Source organism: Urtica dioica, chromosome 12 (assembly GCF_054948205.1).
Source record: "Urtica dioica subsp. dioica isolate 48M chromosome 12, U.dioica_male_clone48M_v1_H2, whole genome shotgun sequence".
Classification (NCBI taxonomy): Eukaryota; Viridiplantae; Streptophyta; class Magnoliopsida; order Rosales; family Urticaceae; genus Urtica; species Urtica dioica.
The window spans coordinates 19695823-19719505 of record NC_142767.1 but is presented as its reverse complement, the minus strand read 5'-3'; the positions used below and the strand labels follow the sequence as shown (position 1 = coordinate 19719505).

General features: G+C 33.4%; 2 protein-coding genes across 2 annotated transcripts; both read left to right on the top strand.

Moving 5' to 3' along the window:
- Positions 1–844: 844 nt before the first annotated feature.
- LOC149380039 (MADS-box protein AGL42-like) lies at positions 845–7025 on the top strand. The gene is made up of 8 exons (XM_089602585.1): positions 845–1356; positions 1526–1733; positions 5321–5414; positions 5544–5605; positions 5721–5820; positions 5961–6002; positions 6101–6142; positions 6557–7025. The coding sequence occupies exons 2-8, from the start codon at positions 1552–1554 to the stop codon at positions 6695–6697; spliced, it is 663 nt and encodes a 220-aa protein (XP_089458711.1). The 5' UTR covers positions 845–1356; positions 1526–1551; the 3' UTR covers positions 6698–7025.
- Positions 7026–10094: 3069 nt separating this feature from the next.
- On the top strand, positions 10095–23457 carry LOC149380038 (MADS-box protein AGL42-like). The gene is made up of 8 exons (XM_089602584.1): positions 10095–10518; positions 10690–10897; positions 14537–14630; positions 14760–14821; positions 14929–15028; positions 15605–15646; positions 15758–15799; positions 23002–23457. Exons 2-8 carry the CDS (start codon positions 10716–10718, stop codon positions 23155–23157), a joined length of 678 nt encoding a protein of 225 aa, XP_089458710.1. The 5' UTR covers positions 10095–10518; positions 10690–10715; the 3' UTR covers positions 23158–23457.
- The last annotated feature ends 226 nt before the right edge of the window (positions 23458–23683 follow it).

Here is a 23683-nt window from a genome sequence, read left to right as displayed (position 1 = left end):
TTTTACAGACCAATTGGTTCTATTATCACTATTTTCATTGATAAATCATCTCATTTGTCATCAATTTCATAACATTTTCATATTTTCTATCAAAATACTACCATCTATATCAATAATATTGACATCTAATAGTGAAGGCGAAAAAATAGATGTCAATATTGTTGACATAGATAGTGACATTTTAGGTCAAATTAGTCTTATGATGGAAAATGAGAAAATGTTATGAAATTGATGATAAATGAAGCAATTTCTCTTTTCTCTTTCTAACTTTCTTCTAACCTTATATGACCCACTCACAGACATATATCAGGTATAATTTTTAAAAGAATAAAAAAATTAATTATTTTAAAAACTTCATTTTCATTTTTTAAAATACTAGTTAAATACGTGTATATATTTTTTTAGGAAAATTTAGAAAAACATTTTAATTTAGAAAATATGTGCAATTTAACAAAAACGTCCTTCACATCAAATTTTTTAAATTTAAAGTTTTCAAATCTTAATAAGATACAAAAGAAGGTCGCATGTCACAATATAGAAAATCGCAAGACACATCAAAAGATCGAATAACACATTTTAAGAATTTGTAGTGTATTGAGAGCATTTTTTTTTTTTTTTTTTTTCATAATATACATATTTGTCAAATTAAAACTTACTACCTTTTAAAAATAAAATTTCCCAACCTTTGGACACACACTTTCCCAAATTTTATTTTTTAATGAGTTGTAAATCAATCGTCTCTCTCTTCTTCAGCTTATATATCCCAGAAGTCTTTCTCAGTCTTACCAAAACAAGATAAAGCAATGAGGGTTAGGAAGCCATTATAAATGCGATTTCTTTCCCTTTTCTCTTGCAGTGTTTTGTTTTGGTTTGTTCAAAATATATTATTATATTTTCTTCTTCCCAATTATTGCGTTTTTTCTTTTTTTGGGTGGGGTTAAAAAATGTTTGACAGCGATAGACAAAGGGAATAATGGAATGGCTTGTATGAATAAGGTAAGGAAAAAAAATGGAAGACTATGTGGTGTGAGTGAGTCTCTGAGAACAAAGAATCCATTCAAGGAGGAAAAAAAAAAACTCCATCTTCTCTCAGCTTTCTGAGATTTTCTAGGGTTTCGGTTTCTTGATATATTTTTGTTTCATTTCCATTTCTATCTTATTTCCGCTTATTAATCAAGAACCCCCTTATAGTTTGGTATCTTACTTTAACAAAGAGAAAAGAAAAGAAAAAAAAAAGAGTAGAACCAGTTTTGTATCGTTTTCCGTCCAGATTTTTTTATTCCGATTTACCCTTGTTCTTGTCAAGTTTGACCGTACGTATCTTCAAAGCTCAAGTTCAACGATTCTTTCTATTAGGTAAACCCCCTTGTTTTTGGATTATATCCTTCAAATATATTTATGTTTTTTTTTTTTTTGTTATTTATCAATTTTGATGCTGAGATCTTCTTTTTCTATCAGGTTCATTGTAAGAGACTGTTATTACTAGCTATTAATTTATACGGTGTTTTTTTTTTTTTTTTTATAGATCTATTTATAGGAGAGGCCAACAATATGGTGAGAGGAAAAATTCAGATGAGAAAGATTGAGAACCCAACAAATAGGCAAGTCACTTTCTCGAAGAGACGAAATGGGTTACTGAAAAAAGCTCACGAGCTCTCAGTTCTTTGTGATGCTCAAGTGGGTGTTATGATCTTTTCTCAGCGAGGCAAGCTCTATGAGTTCTCAAGCACCGAGTATGTTCTTTTCCCTTTACTGTTTTATGTTTCTCATTTACATGGTCATCGTTATGATTGCTTGCTTGGTTAGATAAAAATACGAACTATAGTGCAATTTGATATGCATATATGTTTCAACACAAATTGATAGTAAAGACAAGTTTAAACATCAAATTAGTTCTCTATTAATTAGTGTTTTGCTATGAAAAGTGATTATATAATGTAATGTGAATTTAGTTAACCCGTTTAAATTTATATAATATCAAAAGATGATAAAAGAATCGACTGGTACAATTGCCACCAGTAGCACTATTTGTATTCGTTTGTGAATATGTGTGTTATTACATATTAGCAATGACGTATCATTTTTCACTATAGTGGGAATCTAGTCATGATGTCATATATATACATGAAAGGTATATGATATATTTGGTAAAAACTCTCTCTCTGTTTTACTTTCTTCCCAACTTCAATGCGAGTCAAATTCACAATTTAATTCATTTAAACGTGGATTCTACGATACATAAAAAAAATAATAATAACGTGAATTTTATAAGAATCTTTCCCCGTACGAATTATACATATAGTACGTGGATTCTAGGATGTAGAGTATGTAGTATTACTATTCACATGCTTATATATCGTCTATACTCTATTTTAAAGGTTATATATCTAGCTGGTATCTCAATGTATACTGTTGGATTTGAACTTGAAGCTGCTTTTGGTTGAGACATAAATCTTTGAGTATATCATTCAATAGAATAACATTTAGTGAAAATTGAGATTTAATAACATTTTGAAAAGGGAAGTTGACCTCAAATTTGACTTGGACGATACCAAGATTTTCTTTGGACTTGTTATTTTTCATCAGATTAATTGATGAGTGACAATGAATTAATATTTCGTAATTTTTTGAAGGAAGAAGATAAAAATATGTTTATATGAAAATGTATCGGAAATTTATTTTAAATCTTATTAGAGTTTTTTTTTCACTGATACGAGAGGGCTTATATATGGTCATGCTCTGACCAGACTAATGAAGTAGTGTTAAAACTTAAAACTAAAATATCCCTTACGTAATAATTCAATTACATTTTGAGCTTTAAAAGTCTAGTTGGAATGAAAATATATCATGATATTTCCAAGGGATTTCCATTGTAGATATATTTATGCATTATATATAGTAGTACTCAAGTGCATAATATGATGTTAGTTTCCAACTCTCTAGGTACTTTTTTCTTCCTTTTTTGTTTTGTTGATTCATTTAAAATAGTTTATTTGTTTTTTTTCTCATAATCTAATAAAATTTGAGAATAGTGGTTTATTTTTTAAAATCAAACACTTATTTAAATTACTTTATTACTAAATGTTGTTTAATTCCGTAAACATTAGTCATAAATTAAACCTTATCTTTCTCTAAAAAAAAAAAAAAAAAACCTTATCTCTCTTGCTTGTTGATTAAGTACCCCCAGAATCTAATTCAGTGATCTCCTGTGATTTTTGGATTTAGTCCAAGGTCTTTGTGGTACTTTTCCTTCCTCTCACTCTTTTTCTTTGTGATAGATTCTATACACAGTACACTTTAATACATCCAATTACAGTGTTAATAATGTTGGAGTCCCATCATGGGGTTAAAATAAAGTCACAATAATGTGATACCATGTAAGCAAGTTACAAAAATTGAATTATCAGTTTAAGTAGAACGAAGTATGATATCTAATCCTGTCTAGCTTGATAATAAAAGCGTTACAAGATTTTGTTATAAGAGAGAGTCCTGATTCAGCAAGCTAATCGATTGTCGATTAGGTCGTCTTCGATATCTGCTGATAACGAGATCTTATAATAAATCATAGTTTGTGAGGAAGATTAGAGTGATGCATTGGAACAAGTGAAAGTACGGTTACAAGCTTATACGACACAGGAGACTCTATTTAGGTGAAAATTTAATGTATAAAAACCCTTTTAGGCATTCTAGTCCGTATCATATAACGTCTTTTATGCCTTCATGATCCTTTGTCATCTGAGTTTGCATGTACCTATACTTTGAAGGCTTAAACGAGTCATACTTGTTATAATGATGGCCATAGCATGCCTACTAGGTTTATTTTACCTTCAAATTAATTTTAAGACATATTTTAAAGCCTATCTAAAATAAGATTCATGCTAACCCTAAAGGGCTCGGATAAAGGCGATTATTGGGACCTTATTAGTCACTTGCTCGATTCTCTCTAAACACAACAATTGAAGTCACTGAAATATTCTATCGATCGATAATGCCAAAGTCTTTCGTGGATTTTAGTTGTGTCAAACTCGAAGACCACGATTATAAAAAAAAATCATGTGGTACATATATCTAATCAACACATAATTAATTAAATATTCAATAAAAAAAAACAATTTCTCCTAAACTTAGAAGTATTATAGTCAATAAAAGCTAATTAATGTGAGAATAAAAAATAACCATTAGTTTTAAGTATATATAATCAGCTTGTGTATTGAATAACTCAAAGCCAAATAAACACGAATGAAGTTTAGAAAAAAGCTCTTTAATATTTTATTTGCACGCTTTGTTGATTCTAGAAACCTAAACTAAACTCTTGATGTTATCAAAACAATTAATTGGAGTAAAAAAATCTCCATCAATAGTCATTTCCTACATGATATATCATCGATCATTCAAATTGATTCATGTCTCGATGTAAAGATTGTTGTTACATTATTCGAGACAAAATGTTTGGTAGTAAGTAATCGACTCCTAGTGATAAAAGTGTGCACAACCAAATCACCATGAGATGACTTAATTATAACACTCATCATCGGTGATTATACATCAAACTCCCTAAACAAGTTTTATGCTAGGTAGAACTAGGCTTTAACAATCAAATTGAAGAGCTCATGAATATAGCCTAGAAATCTATAACCACTTTGACGTAAGATCGATTCTCATGTGACCATTGTAACTTGATCTTATATGTGCTTTAAAGGTTCCTTAAGCTAGATATCATAAAGGGTTGGTTAAGGTCATGAATAGACGTTTCATAAAAAAGCTTAAGTGTCAAAACATCAAAAGTGTTTCACACATATGATTTTTATTTAGGCTATCAAGTCACGATTAATAAATTTAAATAATTGTGAAAACATAAAAAGACATTGTAAAAATACAAAACGGATAGAAGTAGGTAACTTTGTGCGCTTATCGCAATCTATGTTTGTTCATAGCGTAAGTAATATACCACTCACAAAATGATGTATAATTCGCTCTTGTACTGTAGGAACAATTGCATGTTGTTCCTCTACGAAGCTATGACTTTTATAGGTTATCGATTGACCTAAATTCTTTACAGATGATTTAGAAACGTTGCAACACGACCAAATACAAATATTTATGAAATCACTTATTTCTAACTATTAATATTGCATGCATATATCAAATTTGGAAATCAGTAGTTGCTATAGCTATTCATGCACGTGTTATACTGAATGAGTTACATCTCAGCTAATAATGATTTCGCTAGATAAATGAATTTCTATTCAGTGGACGATCATTTTAACTTGTATAAAAGTTAATTGTACATCTAAACTGTTTTTGTTTTGGATGGTTTCAGTATGAAGACGATTATCGAACGGTACCAAAAACTCCCAAAAGAACAGCGTGAACAACCAAAGGCCTCTGCGCCTGAAGATGAAGAATACATGCAGGTGAGTAATTATATTCACTATTATAAACTCGTTTCAATATATAATGTTGCAATATGAATTCGAAATATTTAGACGATATTATAAACTCGTTTCAATATTTAATGCGTGGATGGTTTTTGATTTCATCAGCACCTGAAGGCTGAGTCTGCAAAACTAGCCAAGAAGATTGAGCACCTTGAAATTGCTAAGCGGTAATTGGATGACAATCTTATTTTTAACATGTATATGAGCACGATATAAAATTTAACACAGGACAATGTTATTAATTATTCTCTGAACCTGGAATTGATTTTTCACATGTCATAGGAAGCTTTTAGGGCGTGACTTAAATGGATGTTCTTATGAAGAGCTACAACAGATTGATAGCAAGTTAGAACATAGCTTACACACTATAAGAGCAAAAAAGGTATTACATACAATATATATACATATTTATAATATTAAATATGGACAGTAATCTTTGGCAATGGCACATACTTGGTTAATTAACAATGCAATTACAATTAAATTTGGATTAATTTGTTACTGAATATATCTGTCTACCAGGAGACGCTATTCCGGAAGCAGTTTGACCAACTAAAAGCCAAGGTAGAGTTTTTTTTTTTTTTTTTTTTTTTTTTTTTTTTTTTTTTTTCTAACTAACTAATTCCAGAAGCAGTTTTACATATTTTGTTTCCTCAATCCAGGAGGACTATCTTCTGGAACAGAATGCAAAATTACGTAAAGAGGTAAACTTTGTCTTCTAGTTTGACTATCTGCATACATCCTTACGATCTTGATACGGGTCATTAATTAGTATTATTTGGAACGTTTCTTGAGCCTTCTAAAGAAGAAAGGGAAATTACGTCACAATAAATGTTATGATTCAATCATTAATCTAATTTGATAACGTCTCCTATAATTAACTAAGAAAAATGTGGGCAATTTCTTTTGCATGTTAAGTCTAGACATATAGATTGTCACAAACCAAAAACTGCTAATTGTGATCAAGTTGTGAGAAAAAGAAAAAGAATTAAGGAGATCTCGTATAAGTTCAAAATATTATACTACATGCATGACAAAGTCCTTAAATTGGAAAATTAATGCGCTTTTTCAAATAGTGTGTGTTGGAGCTAAATCTTGTTGCGTTTCTTTTCAAATAGTGTTTTGGAGCTAAATCTTCGTGGCAGCCATTAATCATGAATAAAGAGAAAGAAGTAAATAATAATTGCCACAAAAGAAGCTACAGCAAGGAAGAAGTGGAGACTGAATTATTTATCGGACTGCCTGAGATCCGCTGCTGAGTGTCTGAAATGCCATTCTTGATCACTACTCTTGTTGATCCCAAAAGGGTGTGCCTGATATATTACAGGTTTGATCATTATTAAGCTGTGACGTCAATATCAACTTGATTATGGGTCTTATTTATGGACTTCCGTCCGAAATAAATATAGCTTATATTAGATGTAAGTGTAAATTTTTCCAAGACTTGCGCGCGTGTGTGTAACGCATTGTTTAATTTTAAGGCGAATATATTTCGCAAAGTGAAGTATGCCTTCTTTTCTTTAATGTTTTCCTAACGAAATCTGCAAATTATTGATTACCAGGACCCTAAATTTATTTATTTATATTTATATCAAATTTTTTTTTTTTTTTACCTTCTAACCTTTTTTTAATTTTTTTTATCCATCTATAGTGATAGACGATCCTGTGGGATAAAAACTACAATATCTTTATTTTTAATTGTTTAAATTTTAATTAATGTGTTTCTTTACTGATTAAAAAATAAATTAAAATTAACTTTTAATATGTGTTTTAACATTTTTTGAGAAACCAATGTACAAAATGTATTGTATGATCTCTTAGAGCATGACGGTTTTATTGCTCTGTTGGAGAGAGAAAGCTTCATGATTAGTCTTTCATGAAATTTCTAAAGAACAGTTTCAAATGTCTATACCAATTAGAAGAATTTGTCGAAATTAATTAATCCCTTAGTTTTTTTTTATTTTAATAAAAAAAATTATTTTATTAAAATAATAATTCACAAAGCCAAAGTGAATTGGATTAACTAAAACAATTAATTTAATTTACTTTGATTTGGTGGATTATTTTCTTAATAAAATAAATTTTGACCTATTAAACTATTGAATTAATTGTCTCTAAAATTTATTGGTATAAGCAAATAAGATATTTGAATTAGTTATATTACAACAAAATAACTTTACATAACCGTTATAATGAAATAAGATCAATCAGATCCATTTTATAACGTAAATAGTTGAAGGGAAACTATTAAATGTTATATTACAACAAAATTATATATTTATTTATAAAATTAGCCAATAGAATTATGTGAAAATAGTCGAAAGTAACCGTTTTTCGTAATATTTTTTAATATTAGCCGTTGACTTTTTTATTTTTCATAATTAATTGTTTTTAATATCAGTTAATCAGATTTTAATAACAGTTAATTAAATTTTAATAGTTATCGACTAGATTTCAATAACAGTTAATTAGATTTCAATAGTTATTGATAATATTTTCAATAACTATTGACCAAATTTCAATAATTTTTAACAAGATTTCAATAACAGTTAACCAGATTTTAATAGTTATTGGTCTGATTTCAATAATTGGTGATAAAATTTCAATAATTATTGACTAAATTTTTTAAACATTGGAATATTTTTGTCTAAAAAAAAGACGATTATTAATAAAATGTTTTAAAAATATTAATAAAATATAAAAAATGACGCATATTTTAATTTAGTTATGAAATTTTTCCCCCAATTATTTGTATCGATCTTTTCTCATCTGTCCTAGTTCTCTCAAATTATAGGATCGACCTTTGTAGACCCAACAGAAATTAAATATCGGGCCAATTTTTCTGTCTTTATAACAAATAATTGGAATTTCCTCAACTCAACTTTTTCCATCTATGTCCCTCAACACTTTAATGCCTTCTGCGCCAAACACTCCTTTAATTGGGTCATTGAATATAATGGATTATGGTAAAAGTAAATAAGCGTAAACATATACCCTAACATTTTAAAATTTTGCAAATTGAACAAGTGGAATTAACAGATTACCTTTTAGTTACTAAATTTAATAGCAAAAGCAATAAACAATTTTTTTTTTTAAATTGCAAAACAAAACTTAAACTCGTCTTCCATGCCAAGAAATTGTCCCTCGGAGTGATTTTAATTCCAATAAAAAAAAACTGCACACATTACACAGTTGATCACTATTAATTTCGCAAAATCTACTCACTTATGAACCAATAGCTGTAATTCATTTAAAAGCTATGGGTTATTTAAATCATATATTGATGGGCTAGACGTGATATCACTAGAAACTTAAGATATAAATGAACATTCATTATAACTGGGAGGATACTATTTGAATCTACCAAAATCTCACTTGCTTGAGATTCTTCTTCTCCAACTGAATTAATTAATATCAGACTAAGTATGTCACTAACTTTGCTTTATTTTTATTATTTATAAAATAATGGTTATCTCAATTGTACAGATTTGCAGTTTTTTAAAATTTTATGTACAAGTTCGCAGTCGCACAAATGAAAAATGCGATTAGAATTTGCAAAAAAAAGTGAAAAGTGGAGGGATTTATTTTTCTAATTTTTTTGTTTATTTATTTATTATTATTATTATTTATTTTATTTTATTTTTTGTAGTTTATTCATCATCAAACGCACTCCAGGAACTCAGGTACCACAACAAAGAATATTAGCTTCGTTGAACTTTGAGGAAATATGAGAAAAGTTAATTGGAGCTAGCAAACAACTTAATTAGTTGACTCACCACACAGCGAGACCCACGTGAAGAATGTACTAAATTGTGTTGGCCTTTTTTTTAAATATTATTTTCCTGACAAAAGGTATTGCGCTGCCATTCACTCATTGGCTCATTAGGCAAATCTTTGTACGATGATTGTTTGACAATTGACATCATTGAAAAAGGGCTATTCATCATGAATCATATTCAAGAAGGAAAAAAAAAAGAGAGCCTATTTAATTTTTTTTTTCTTCCTCTTTTTAAAACCGTATTTATTTCTTTTCACTTTTTGAAATTACAACTGTATTATTATTACCGTTTTCCTTTTTATTTTATTTTTAATTTCCCTTTAACCCTTTGGATGAGTAGTAAATTTTCGATTTTTTTTTTTGTTGGGTTCGAAAGTAATAAAGTTCATAAAATAAAACAACACGGGTAGAAGATCTTTAAAAAAAAAAAAAAAGTGTAGAAGATCCTTAGCAGAGAAAGTGACAATACAAGAGAAGTTCTTTGCCCACATATTCACACTGTGAGCTTTACGAGTCATTCATTTACTTACATATTGAGGTAAAGAATAAATTATAAAAGAATAAAAAAATACTTTCCTTATTAAAATACTAGTTAAAAACTTAAAATATCATTTTTTATTGCTTTCTTAAACCTTTCGTCTCTTTCTCAGTCTTAGTCTTACCAAAAATGAGATAAAGCAGTGAGAGTTAGAAAGCCATTATAAATGCGATTTCTTTCCCTTTTATCCCATCCCATCCCTTCTTTGATCTTTCTTGCAGTTCTTTGTTTGTTTTGGTTTGTTCTAAATAAAATATTATTTTTTCTTTCTTCCCAATTATTGCGTTTTTTCTTTCTTTTTTTGGGTGGGGTTAAAACTGTTTGACAGCGATTGACAAAGGGAATAATAATGGGATGGGTTATAGATCAATAAGGAAGGAAACAAAATGAAAGACTATGTGGTGTGAGTGAGTCTCTGGGAACAAAGAATCCATTCAAGGAAAGAAAAAAAAAAAAAAAAAAAACTCCATCTTCTCTCAGTTTTTTGAGATTTTCTAGTAGGGTTTCGGTTTCCTGATAATTTTTTCGTTTCTTATTTTGTCTTGTTTTCGCTTGTTCAAGAACTACCTTATACTTTGGTCTCTTATATTAACAAAGTGAGAAGAACAAAAAAAAAAAGTTATTGTTATCTTGTTAGAGTCGAAGTCAAACCAGTTTTTGTACATTTTTCCGTACCATTTTTTTTTTGTTTCGATTACTCTTGTTCTTGTTAAGTTTGACCGTACGTGTCTTCAGAGCTCAAGTCCGACGATTCCTTCTATCAGGTAATATAATATTGGAACTAAACCCCTTTGTATTTGGATTAAATCCTTAAAAAAAAAATTAAAAAACTTGATGCTGGTCATTTTTCTTTAAATCCACCTTTTTTTTAGTTAGGGTTAATCGTAAGTGCTTGATAGACTAATTTATACCCTCCATGATTGTGTTTTTGATAGATCTATATATACGAGAGGCCAACAATATGGTGAGAGGAAAAATTCAGATGAGAAAGATTGAGAACCCAACAAACAGGCTAGTCACTTTCTCGAAGAGACGTAATGGATTGCTGAAAAAAGCTCATGAGCTCTCAGTTCTTTGTGATGCTCAAATCGCTGTTATGATCTTCTCTCAGCGAGGCAAGCTCTATGAGTACTCAAGCACTGAGTATGTTCACTTCCCTTTACTAATTATTTCCAACTGCCATTGATATGTTTTGTGTTTCTCATTTACATTGCTTTGGTTAAGTCCAATTTGACTTGGTCAATACTTTTGAATAAGTTTATGTTTTTTTGACACAAACTAAAAACAAAAAATAGTGAAAATATCAAAGTTCTATATTCATTAGTGTTTTCTATGAAAGTGATTATATATCTAGTAATTTGAAATGAATTACACCCCAAAGAGAGCAGCTCAAACGTTGGACAATTTGAAAAGTTTATGGTTTTAGAGTAATGGCGCTCCGACCGTATCATCGTTTCTTTGAACTAAATTGGTGTATATTTGGTTCGATACTATTTATCAACACCAAATTAGTTTAAACTTTTATTTATTTATAAATCATCATAAAAAAAAACTATAATTTATAAATTTGACCCTAAATTAATTGTTTCATAAAAATAATTACATATCATTAACTAAAAAATGAGTAAATTACATGACGTTGATTAAATAACACAATTCTCTATGTTAACTAATCACAATACATACTAAATATTATGTATTAATGCATCATTTTGATAACCGCATTAATAATATACAACAAAAGTTATATTAATAAAAATACAAGAAAAATTTTAAATAAAAATTATACTAATGCACACAAGATAATAGCAAATTGTTGGTGAATTTGATGTTGTTGATATGGATCAACTAATATAATACTCATATATACCAAATTAATAGAGGTCTTGATAAAATAAATTAAACTTTTTGGTGTTAAAAATAAAATATTCAGTTGAAGATTATAGTGCTGCTTGATGTTCATTTTGGTATAATTGTTCTAATTAGTTCAATTAATAAAGATGAATGCGTTATATGTATTCTTTTGTGAATGCGTGTGTTTTTAGCAATATGTATAGTTTTTTTTTTTTTTTTTTTTTTTTTCTCATCATAGTGGAAGTCCAGTCATAATATATTAGCATTTATATACATGATATGTATATATGGTAGAATCTCTCTCTCTCTCTCTCTCTCTCTCTCTGAGTCACTGTATATAGTGTATTAGAAAGTTTTTTTTTTCTTCTCTATTTTTTCTCCTAATGTATTAGAAATCTCAGATTAAAAGTGAATGAAAACTAAAAACTTATTAAAAATCATGGAGTTACTCTTTCTATTATCAATTGATTTTGAGATAAAATTAACCCCATGATATTTTTACAATCACATGTGCATTTATTCATGTATCGCGTGGATTCTGTAAATAATCATCAAGTTCCCTTCTAAGTTAGACATGTATTATGCCGTATAGTAATATTCACAAAGTTGGCGATAATTAGTATCTAGGTAATCACTTAATCGACAATGTCAGGATCTCGTAGATTTTATTTGGGTCCAACCTGAACAATACCGTTATAAAAAAAAATTATAAACAAAGTGATTGTTAGGATATAGAGTTATAGTATACGAATGCATGTTCATATGTTTTGTTTTATTAATTGTGATGTCATCCGACTAAAATACATAAGGCCTAACAGTATCGACCAGAAAACTACTCCAATGGTCCAATTGTTGCGTTTAGGAAACATGAGTATATATATTTGTAATTCTACATACTATCAAAGACACCTGAAGCTGCTTTTAGTTGGAGATTTATGATATTCATCACAGATTTATAAATATTTGAATATATAAATCGAATAGAATATTAAAAAAAAGGTCATTTGATTTGAAATGGTGTTTGTACGTTTTGAGATAATGAGATTTAATAACACATCAAATGAGGAATTTGACCTTACATAAGACTTGAATTATAAATAAAATTATGATTCTTTAAAAAAGAATAGATTTTTTTTATTAATCTAATATAATATTTGAGGATAGTGGTTTTATTAGAAAACTAAGACTTATTTAATCTACTTATTTTCTAAATGTTAAGTATCAAATTTCATAAACATGGCCCATATAATTAAACCTTCTATTTAGTGTGCTTGTTATTGATAAGTAACCTCAAAATCTAAAATACATACATCTTCTGTGATCTTTCTGTACGTTCCCTTCCTCTCTCTCTCTCTCACTCTCTCTCTATTTCTCTCTCTTTCTCGTATGTAATACTATGTATAGACAGTACACAGTACACTTCCATACATCCAATCACAATGTAAATAATGTTGGAGTTACATCATGGGGTAAAATGAAGTCACAGTAATGATGGTGATATACTGATACCAGAAGCTAACAATGAAAATTTAATTATCAGGTTATGTAGGAACCAAGTCTGTTATCTATTCATGTCGAGCTCACTGAAATATTTACTGGATTTGAATATAAGTGAGCCCTGAGTAAACGTAAACCATACAGTCGATTATTAAGTGTTTAAATAAGAGTTAGTTGGTTGTTAATCATGGTTAGTTAGGAAAATTTTCAGAAGATCTAAAATGATGCTTTGAAATGAGCGAAGATAATGGTTGCAACCGTATACGAGACAGGAGACTCTATTCTAGTCCGTATCATATAATAATTTGTCTTTTATGCCCTTGTGATCCTTTCTCATCTGAGTTTCCATGTAACTACCTTGAACGAGTCATGTAAAATCAGATCATAATTTAGATTTAGACCTATAAAAATGAGCTTTTTGGTGCCATAAATAAGGTGAGAGTACAAACATTTTATTTGAGCAAAGTAAATTACACGGCTAAACCAAATAATATTAATGGGGACTCTCCATTTTATTGATCCCTTAGAGCTTGAGTAATATTATAAGTTGTTGATATAGTGTTTTTTTTTTTATTATGTTTATGATTTGAAAAATTAATTAAACAAAAAAAAACCCTAGCTAATTAATTCACCACTTTATTTTATTGTCTCTTATATTTTATAATACGTGTTTAGAATATCATGTAATCTTGCTATAATGATTTTATTTTTGTATGATGCAATATTGTCAAGGGTTTTGGTGAAGTAGCCATGAAGACAAACTCGATTTTAAACTCTTTTCATTAAAAAATTAAAAGCATGATCACATCAATAGTTTTGTAATTTGTAAACTTTGAATCTCATATTTCTTTTAATTGTTTGGATAATATTAAGATTGTTTGTTTTTTTTTTTTTTTTTTTTTTTTTTTTTTTTTTTTTTTTTTTTTGTAAATTTAAACGGGTCTATCGGGTCTACCCGACCTAGGACACAGAAACTTTAAATGGGTGATGCATCGGCATTTTTTTTATCCGTTTATCCGATGAGTATACCTGTTAGCTGCCCCGCTCTAAAAACCGGGTGAACGGGTCCAGGTAACGGATCTATTTTAAGCCAGATCTGAACGGAACAAGTAGACCCGGCCGGATCTACACCCTTTGCTATTCCTACTTTTGTGTATGTAAATTACATTCATCATTGGTAACTATACATCAAGCTCTCAAATACAAATAATTTTTTGGACGCATATATTTGTAAGTACTATTATTGCATGCATATACCAAATTTTGAAATCACAAGTCGCTATAACTATTCTTGCATATGTTATTGAAGATTTACATCTCAGTTAATAATGATTTCGCTAAATAAATGAATTTATATTCAGTGGACGATCATTTTATCTTGTATAAAAGTTAATTGTACATCTAAACTATTTTTGTTTTGGATGGCTTCAGTATGGAGACGATTATCGAACGGTACCAAAAACTCCCAAAAGAACAGCGTGAACAACCAAAGGCCTCTGCGCCTGAAGATGAAGAATACATGCAGGTGAGTAATTATATTCAATATTATAAACTCGTTTCAATATATAATGTTGCAATATGAATTCGAAATATTTAGACGATATTATAAACTCGTTTCAATATTTAATGCGTGCATGGTTTTTTATTTCATCAGCACCTGAAGGTTGAGTCTGCAAAACTAGCCGAGAAGATTGAGCACCTTGAAATTGCTAAGCGGTAATTGGATGACAATCTTATTTTTAACATGTATATGAGCACGACATACCTAGGACAATGTTATTTATTATTTTCTGAAGCTCGAATTGGTTTTTCACATGTCTTAGGAAGCTTTTAGGCCGTGACTTAAATGGATGTTCTTATGAAGATCTCCAACAGATTGATAGTCAGCTTGAATACAGCTTACGCACTGTCAGAGCAAAAAAGGTATAATACACACACACATATATAACATATATATATATATATATATATATATATATATATATATATATATCTTTATTGCGAGAGAGAGAGAGAGAGGCGGCCACATAACCTTCCCATGCGTTTAATTCAAGATATAATTGTAAGCCTATTTTTAATAGGTAACACTTTTATTTTGATAAAAGAAAGCTCTATATTTTGAAAATCAAACTTTTCAAAAACTATCATATATATCTCCGTATCTTTAAAATATTATTAATTACCGTGGATTCAAAATGCAAAATTGCTTCATTTTTTAGCCCCTAAAATTAATTCCTAACTTTGAATGTATATATACATAATACATACATACAAATATATATATATATATATATATATATATATATATATCTGACTTCATATAACAAGTGGGTGAACAGTTTCACAAATTTGGCATTGTTATAAGCATTGATTTCATATAAATGATGTAATATCCAATTTATGAGCTTAATTAAATTCTTGTCTTTGGGGCATAACTGAATAAAAAAATAATGCCATAAAGATTAAGTTTGGATTTTACTGAATACATCTGTTTACCAGGAGACGCTATTCCAGAAGCAGTTTACCCAACTAAAAGCCAAGGTAGAATTATTTTTTAAAGGGAAGTTCCATGATGTCTACAAGTGATTGTTGGATAACTAATCTATAACTCATTTTGTTACAAAAATTTACATCTTTTTTCATACAATTCAGGAAGAAATTCTTCTGGAACAGAATGCAAACCTACGTAGACAGGTGAACTTTGTTTTCTATTTAATTTGTCCATTTTTATACACATTTGTTTTCTGCTTTGATTCGGATTTTCATGGCATTAATTAGTACTACCTGGACCATTTATTGAGGCTTCTAAAGAAGAAAGGAAATGTGTTTACATATGGTAGATACATGAGAGTAGCCTAGATACATGTGAAGTAATAAAGACGTGTAATAAATATGCATAGTAAATAGATAATAATAAATATTACACAGAGAACAAGACATAGAAAATAACATGAGAAATAAATACGACAATTTCCCATGTGAAATGAATGCCGAGTGGTGTGAGTTCCCAAAGGCACACTAGTCAGGAAGAGGGGGCGAAGTGACGAGGACGAGGTGAAGCTTAGCTCGGACGAGATGGCGAAGTGTCAAGAGAAGCCCGAACTGCCGAGCTGGATTTCAACACTCCCCCTCAAGCTTGACTGTATATATTGAGGAGATCAAGCTTGCTACGTAGCTCGGAGAATGTAGTTCGCGGAAGGGCTTTGGTGAGGATGTCGGCGAGCTGAAGACCTGACGGAATGTATTCCATATCGATAATTTTTGCTTCAATCTTTTCACTGATGAAGTATCGGTCGATCTCGATATGTTTCGTTCTGTCATGGTGGACTTGATTTTTAGCTATGCTGAGAGCGGCTTGATTATCACAGAAAAGCTTGATTGGACATTCGATGATAATCTTGAGGTCGTCTAGAACTTTCTTCAGCCAGATGCCTTCACATACTCCGCTTGCTAAAGACCTGAGCTCGGCTTCAGCACTACTTCTTGAGACAACATACTGCTTCTTGCTTCACCAGGTAATAAGATTTCCCCAGACGTATGTGCACATGCCTGATGTTGATCGTCTGTCTGGAACATATCCGGCCCAGTCCGCATCTGTGAACACTTCGACACTGCGACTTCGTCTTTTCTTGAAGGAGAGGCCAGTCCCTGGGGCAGCTTTGAGATATTGGATGATCCTCATAACTGCATCCATGTGAGTTTTCGAAGGGTTACTCATGAATCGACTTACCATACTCACTGCGAATCCAATATCTAGTCTCGTGTGGGTGAGGTAGATGAGTTTTCCCACGAGCTGCTGAAATTTTTCTTTGTCACTGGCAGCCTCGGTGGTGCGAGCTAGAAGTTTCACATTGGTATCCATTGGAGTATCTACTGGTTTGCAGCCAAGCATGCCAGTTTCTTTGAGGAGATCTAAAGTGTACTTGCGCTGTGAAACAGAGATACCCTTCTCAGACCGAGCTACCTCCATGCCAAGGAAGTATCGTAGGCTGCCGAGGTCCTTAACTTCGAACTCTGATGACAAAGTTTGCTTCAATCTCTTGATCTCTTCTACGTCGTCTCCGGTGATGACTATGTCGTCCACATACACACTAAGGATGATGTGCTTACCTTGTGTGGAGATTTTTTAGAAGAGTGTTGGATCTGCTTGACTCTGCTCGTAGTAGAAACGCTTGAGCACATTGGTGAATTTTCCGAACCATGCTCGAGGGGACTGTTTTAGACCGTATAGAGACTTCTTGAGTTTGCAGACTTTGTTGGCTCATTGATCATTGTCAAATCCCGGTGGGAGTTGCATGTAGACTTCCTCTTCCAGTTTACCATTTAGAAAAGCATTCTTCACATCGAGCTGAATGAGAGACCAATCTAAGTTGGCTGCTAGTGAAAGGAGGATTCTGATGGTATTAAACTTCGCAACTGGAGCCAACGTCTCTTGATAGTCAATGCCATATGCCTGAGTGTACCCTTTCGCGATAAAGCGGGCTTTGTATCTCTCCACTGTCCCATCTGGATTGTGTTTGATGGTAAAGAGCCATCTACATCCAACAGTTCGCTTGCCTGGTGGTAGCTCGACGATATCCCACATATCATTTTGTTCGTGGGCTTGGATCTCGGTATGACTCGCATCTCGCCACTCGAGACTTTGAAGGGCTTCCTCGATGGATTGTGGCACATTACCTTCATCTAACTTCGCCACATAGGCTTGGTAGCCCATAGATAGGTTCCCATAGTACACGTAATCCTTCATCATGTATTGACCACACGACCGAGCAGGTTTTCTCAATGCAATGAGTAAGTCTGGAGATGAGATGTTACCTTGTTCAATAGTGTCGTGGTTCAGGTTCGGAGATACATTTTGTTCGCGAGCTTGTACCGAACTCTGGGTGATGTTCAGTTCGCATGGAGAGGGTTCAGAGGCTTGCGAGCTGGGAGTCAGAGTCGGACTGGGCGAGCTGGGAATCTCTTGAACAGGTGAGGTCGGACAGTGGGGCGAGGTGATCGTGTTTTGGATAGGTGAGTTCAGATTTGGGAGCGAACTAGGTGGACTAAGTGGCGATGTGAATTCTGGGTTTATGAAGAGCCAATTTGGGAAGTCATTTTCATTATTCTCCCTCTCACGAACTGGATTGGCGAAGTAAGGGCTGAACTCATGAAAAGATACATCCATGGAGACTATGAATTTTTGTGACCGGGGTTCATAGCATTTGTAGCCTTTCTGAGTTGCTGAATAGCCAAGGAAGATGCTGTTGCGATATTTTTATAACTAGCACGCAAGTGGACGTATCGAACAAGTAATAGTGTTACGTAAGTAACAGATATCGATCCCACAGAGACTAGTTACTATAGCGACGTTAAACAACCTAAAGCAAATTGATTTCACAGATTTGTTGATGGATGTGTTTATAAAACTAGCAAATGAATTAACATAAAAATAAAAGAGAAACAAACACGAGATAACAAGCAAAGAAAACTACGGGGTTGCGATTTCACCAGGTAACACAGCATCGGGGTTTCGGGAACGAACAATTACCACTATTCCTATTTAAGCTAATCTCATTCTCTCATTAATATTCTCTAGCCTCTCTCGAATGATCTAGCGAACCTATGCAGTTGTTGGATTACTTATTCTCTCGGCCTCTAATCCTATTAAAACAACCACATGCACTAAACGCGAGAATTCTAACGATTACACACTCGTCTAAGCCGTCAAGCAACCTAAAACAATGTGATGAGTGAAAAAGGCCACGAATTTTTACTCTCTCTCGAGCAGCTAAAAACTCTAATTAAACAATTCTAAAGGTGATCAAGCTAAAGAATGCATTAAGAACACTTCCACACAAGCAAACATATTCATGAAACAGTTAATAACTAATCAAACCCTAATGAAACCCCTAAGCTATATCTAACCCCGACTACATCGTAACCCCGCTAAAGACTTAGCCTCTAACGGTGTTCATGACCATGATCAACACAAGGAGAGTGATTAAAAGCAATAAAACTAGCATAGAATGACGAAGAGAGCTCATGATTATAACGAGAAAGGAATTCAAGAACACGATAGTAAATTAGGAGCAGAAAATAAATAGAAGGAAGAAGCAAAAAACTATTAATGGAGTTCCGGCTGATCGGATTTTGTCAATTCCGTTGATAAGCTTTCTCTCCGTTGCAAAAGCTGTCCAAAACAATAATAAAATAAAGCGTACTCTAAAAATAGAGGCTGAGTTATGTTTTATAGTGGTTTAGGTCGAAGTACAATTTTGGACTGATCTGGGCCTTAAAAAACGATCCAACGGCTGAGATTAAGTCAAAATTCGACTTTATTTTCGTCAGGATTCGTCGTCTCGCGGCGCGCCATCCATCCTCGCGGCGCGAGGCTCATTTCTTCGCATCGTTGCGGCGCGAGATCACCGCGAGGCGTACCGCGAGAAGTTCTTGTGTTCGTGAAAATGCAGGGGTCGCGGCGCGAGGTCTTCTGGTCGCGGTGCGAGGTCTTGCGCACCAACCTCCAAATCTTCATTTTGACTCCAAATTCATCGCTTTTACTTCCGTTCCATCGATATGTGACCCGACAGCTACTTTTCATCTATGTTGACCTGAAATTCACTATAACCACACTAAAACCATCAAAAACACTTGAGAACGCCCTAAATCCAAGTCAAACGAGAGCAGATTCGTACGTAAAATACGCACTCATCAGATGCACTTGAGCGATTTTGGTTCCAGTTTACCTTGGTCATAAGAATGGGTGAAGACTGAACAGCCGAATACTTTCGCAGGTAGAGTTGAGATGAGACGAGAATGGGGGTATGTCTCTAGAAGGACTCGGGCCGGGATTTTGTAACCAAGGACCCGAGATGGCATTCTGTTTATGAGGTGTGTGGCTGTGAGGACTGCTTTTCCCCAAAAATGAGATGGAACGTTTGAGCAGAACATGATGGCTCGGGCGACCTCGAGAATGTGTCGATTTTTCAGCTCGGCTACCTCATTTTGTTGCGGGGTATGAATGCACGAGCTGGAGTGAATTATGCCTTGTGTTTTGAAGAAATCTCCGAGCTCGGAATTTTAGTAATCTGGAGCGTTGTCGGTGTGGACAATTTGAATGGAGGTGTCGAACTGTGTTTGGACCATTTTGTGAAAGGTTTTGAATAGATTGGATGTTTTGGATTTTTGTTTCATCATGTATGTCCAACTGAGTCTAGTGTGGTCGTCAACAAATAGAAGGAACCATCGAACTCCAGTGATATTGGGAACTTTTGAGGTGCCCCATATATCAGTGTGAATTGTGGCAAATTGACGAGATGGTTTGTACGAGGTGGGGTGATATGAGCTTCGAGAATGATTGGCGAACTCACACATGTAACACTGAATGGAATTGATATTTTTATTGATAAACAAAGAAGGAAACAGTCTTTTGAGATACATGAAATTTGGATGCCCTAGTCCAAGGTGATTGAGCATGATCTCTTTGTACTGGGGTGAATGTTGGACGAGCTGACACATGGCGGGCTGATCTGGCTTGATGACATAGAGTCCGGTACTCAGCTCGACATTACCAATCTTTCTCCCCGTGACCTGTTCCTGAAACACACATGAACTTTCATCAAAAATAGTTCGGCACTTAGAGTCTTGGTTGAACTTATGCACAGATAAGAGATTGCACTGTAGTTGAGGAACAAAGAACACCGAGTCTAGCCTCATGGACTTCGTCAAGACCACGATGCCAATACCAGTGACTTGAGTCTTGGCTCCGTTGGAGATGGTGACTGATATGCTTCTATTACAAGCGGAGTAAGTTGTGAATAGACTTTGATTACCAGTCATGTGATTAGAGGCACTGGAGTCGACAATCCATGCTGTGGGATTCTCTGAGCTTACATGGAGCTCTAGGAGGGTTACCTAGAGGACCAATGCCCAAGCGTTCTCCACTGAGTTGGACTTGTTGGATAAGCTTTTGGAGAATAGCGAGCTGGTCGTTGCTGAAGGGAGAGGAGTTCGAGGTTGAGGTCGAGGCAGCGGACGAGGTGGATACTAAGTTTCCGGCTGAGTTTGGATCCTTAGTGTCTCGGGTTGACTTCGAGCTCGGTGGTTTCCTATGCAGCTTCCAGCAGGTTTCTCGGAGGTGTCCAGGTCGTCTGCAATGATCACAGTAGGGGCGAGGTTTACGAGGTCTCTCTATTGAGACACGAGCTGCAAGTGCTTCGTCTCTATGCGTGGTGAGGGCGGACGAGTCTGAGGATGAGCTCGGAATTGAGCTCGATTGGTTAACTCCAAACATGAGTTTCCTCATGCTTTCCTCGTGTCTGACCACGGAGAAGGCTTCACGGAGAGATGGTAGTGGTTTAGTACTGAGTATCCGACCTCTGACCTCATCGAGGTCTTGGTTGAGCCCGGATAATAGTTTAAACACACGTTTGGTCTCCACTATCTTGCGGTAGAGTTTTGAGTCTTCGGAGCAGGTCCACTGGTGATGTTCGTAGAGGTCGATCTTATGCCATAGATGCGTGAGCGAGCTGAAGAACTGAGTAACAGATATCTCTCCTTGACGTAGGTCGTGGAGAGTGTTCTCAGTCTTAAACAGCTCGGACACATCTTCGGAGTTGGAGAAGATTTCTCTAGCTGCTTGCCAGATTTCCGCTGCCGTTGGGTAAAGGTGGAAGGTTTCCCCGATTTCGGGATGCATGGAGTTTATGAGCCAGGACATCACCATGTTGTCTGCCTTCCAACTCTTAAATGCCGGATCTTCGATCTTTGGAGATGTAGCCACGCCTGTGCGGTAGTCATCTTTACCTCGTCCCGATATGAACATGAGCACAGATTGAGACCACTGTAAGAAGTTGTGGCCATTGAGTTTGTGGCTCGTGATATGTTGGGAGAAGGATTCAGATTGAAACTGAGTGGGCGAGGTCTGCGAGATGGTCGAGGTGGTGTTGAAGGCGGATGAGTTTTCGAATGAGTTCATGATGATTGAATTTATGAGCTCTAATACCATGTAGAAAAGATGAAGAAAGAGAGAATCGGAAATGAGAGAGGGAGAGTGATCCGAGACTCTGAATATTTTTCTTATCTTTTGATATGAAATTGTATCACCTATTTATACATATGGTAGATACATGAGAGTAGTCTAGATACATGTGAAGTAATAAAGACGTGTAATAAATATGCCTAATAAATAGATAATAATAAATATTACACAGAGAACAAGACATAGAAAATAACATGATAAATAAATGCGACAATTTCCCATGTGTCATGAATGCCGAGTGGTGTGAGTTCCCAAAGGCACATTAGTCAGAAAAAGGGGGTGAAGTGACGAGGACGAGGTGAAGCTTAGCTCCGACGAGGTGGCGAAGTGTCAAGAGAAGGCCGAACTGCCGAGCTGGATTTCAACACATATTTTCCAAAATTTCCTTATTCCAACAGTACAATAATTTGTAGTGTTTTTTCTAATATCCAATATGATCCATTTATTACAAAAATATGACAATACATGTCATGAAAAAAAAAATGTAACAAAATGTCATGAAAAATGTTTTTAATGACATTTATCGTCTTACTTTTAGAATAAATTATCCCAAAGAAAATTAGATCACAATAATGTTCTGATTTACCAACAATATTCTTTGATGACGAGTCTGAAATACTATGAAAAATTGTGGCCATTTTCTTATGATAAGTCCAGGCATCTATATTTTCACAAACCAGAAATTGCTAATGTAATTAAATTAACCGGTAAAAAAAAAAAAAAAAAATAAAAAAAAATAAAAAAAAAAAATCAAAGACATCTCCTAGAAGTTCAATATATTAGAAAATGCTTAAGGTTGTCCTTATGTTATATTAGTCTAAATGCATTTTTTCGGTATGCATATGTGAGCGGTATTACGTTTCTTTTCAAATAGTGTGTTGGACTTGGAGCTAAATCTCCATGGCAGCCATTATTGAAGAATCAGGAGAAAGAGAAAGAAAGTATTTATTGCAGCCAAAGAAGCCATGACAAGGAAGCAGTGGAGACTAAACTATTCATCGGACTGCCTGAGATCGGCGCTGCTAGCTGAGTGCCTGAAATGCTGTTCTTGACTATTGTTGATCCCAAAAAGGCTGTGCTATTAATTTCTAACGTCAAGATCTACTTGATTATTACTCTGATGAGTCTTATATATGGACTTCTGTCTGAAATAAATAGCTAGCGTATATTACATGTAACGTACGTACTATAAAAATATTGCTACAGACGTTGCTTGTGTGTGTAACGTATCGTGTAACTTTAAGGTGAATCTATTTCGCAAACTGAAGTGTGCCTTTCTTTTCTTTAATGTTTTCCTTTGTCAGTCCATAAAGTTGTGTAGACTAGACCTGGCTAGTTCTAAGGCTAATATTGATTTTTTTCTTTTTTTGATGGAAGACTAATATTAATTAATTAATGAGCTTGAAGTACTACGGAGGATATCACATCAAGTATTGATGTAGCGAGGTGGGCTGACAAAGATAAACAAACGTAAAATAAAGAAGATAAATCTATAGATCTATGAAATTAAAAACTGAAATTAAAAAAACGGACTGAAAACAAAAGGTCGTTTTGAG

Bases quoted from the DNA above. Each gene is read 5' to 3' on its own strand.
- LOC149380038 (XM_089602584.1), top strand. From the start codon at position 10,716: ATGGTGAGAGGAAAAATTCAGATGAGAAAGATTGAGAACCCAACAAAC. The intron at 10,898-14,536 runs GTATGTTCACTT...GGATGGCTTCAG, and splicing joins TATGAGTACTCAAGCACTGA to TATGGAGACGATTATCGAAC. The intron at 14,631-14,759 runs GTGAGTAATTAT...TTATTTCATCAG, and splicing joins AAGATGAAGAATACATGCAG to CACCTGAAGGTTGAGTCTGC.
- LOC149380039 (XM_089602585.1), top strand. From the start codon at position 1,552: ATGGTGAGAGGAAAAATTCAGATGAGAAAGATTGAGAACCCAACAAAT. The intron at 5,415-5,543 runs GTGAGTAATTAT...TGATTTCATCAG, and splicing joins AAGATGAAGAATACATGCAG to CACCTGAAGGCTGAGTCTGC. The intron at 6,143-6,556 runs GTAAACTTTGTC...CTTTTCAAATAG, and splicing joins ATGCAAAATTACGTAAAGAG to TGTTTTGGAGCTAAATCTTC.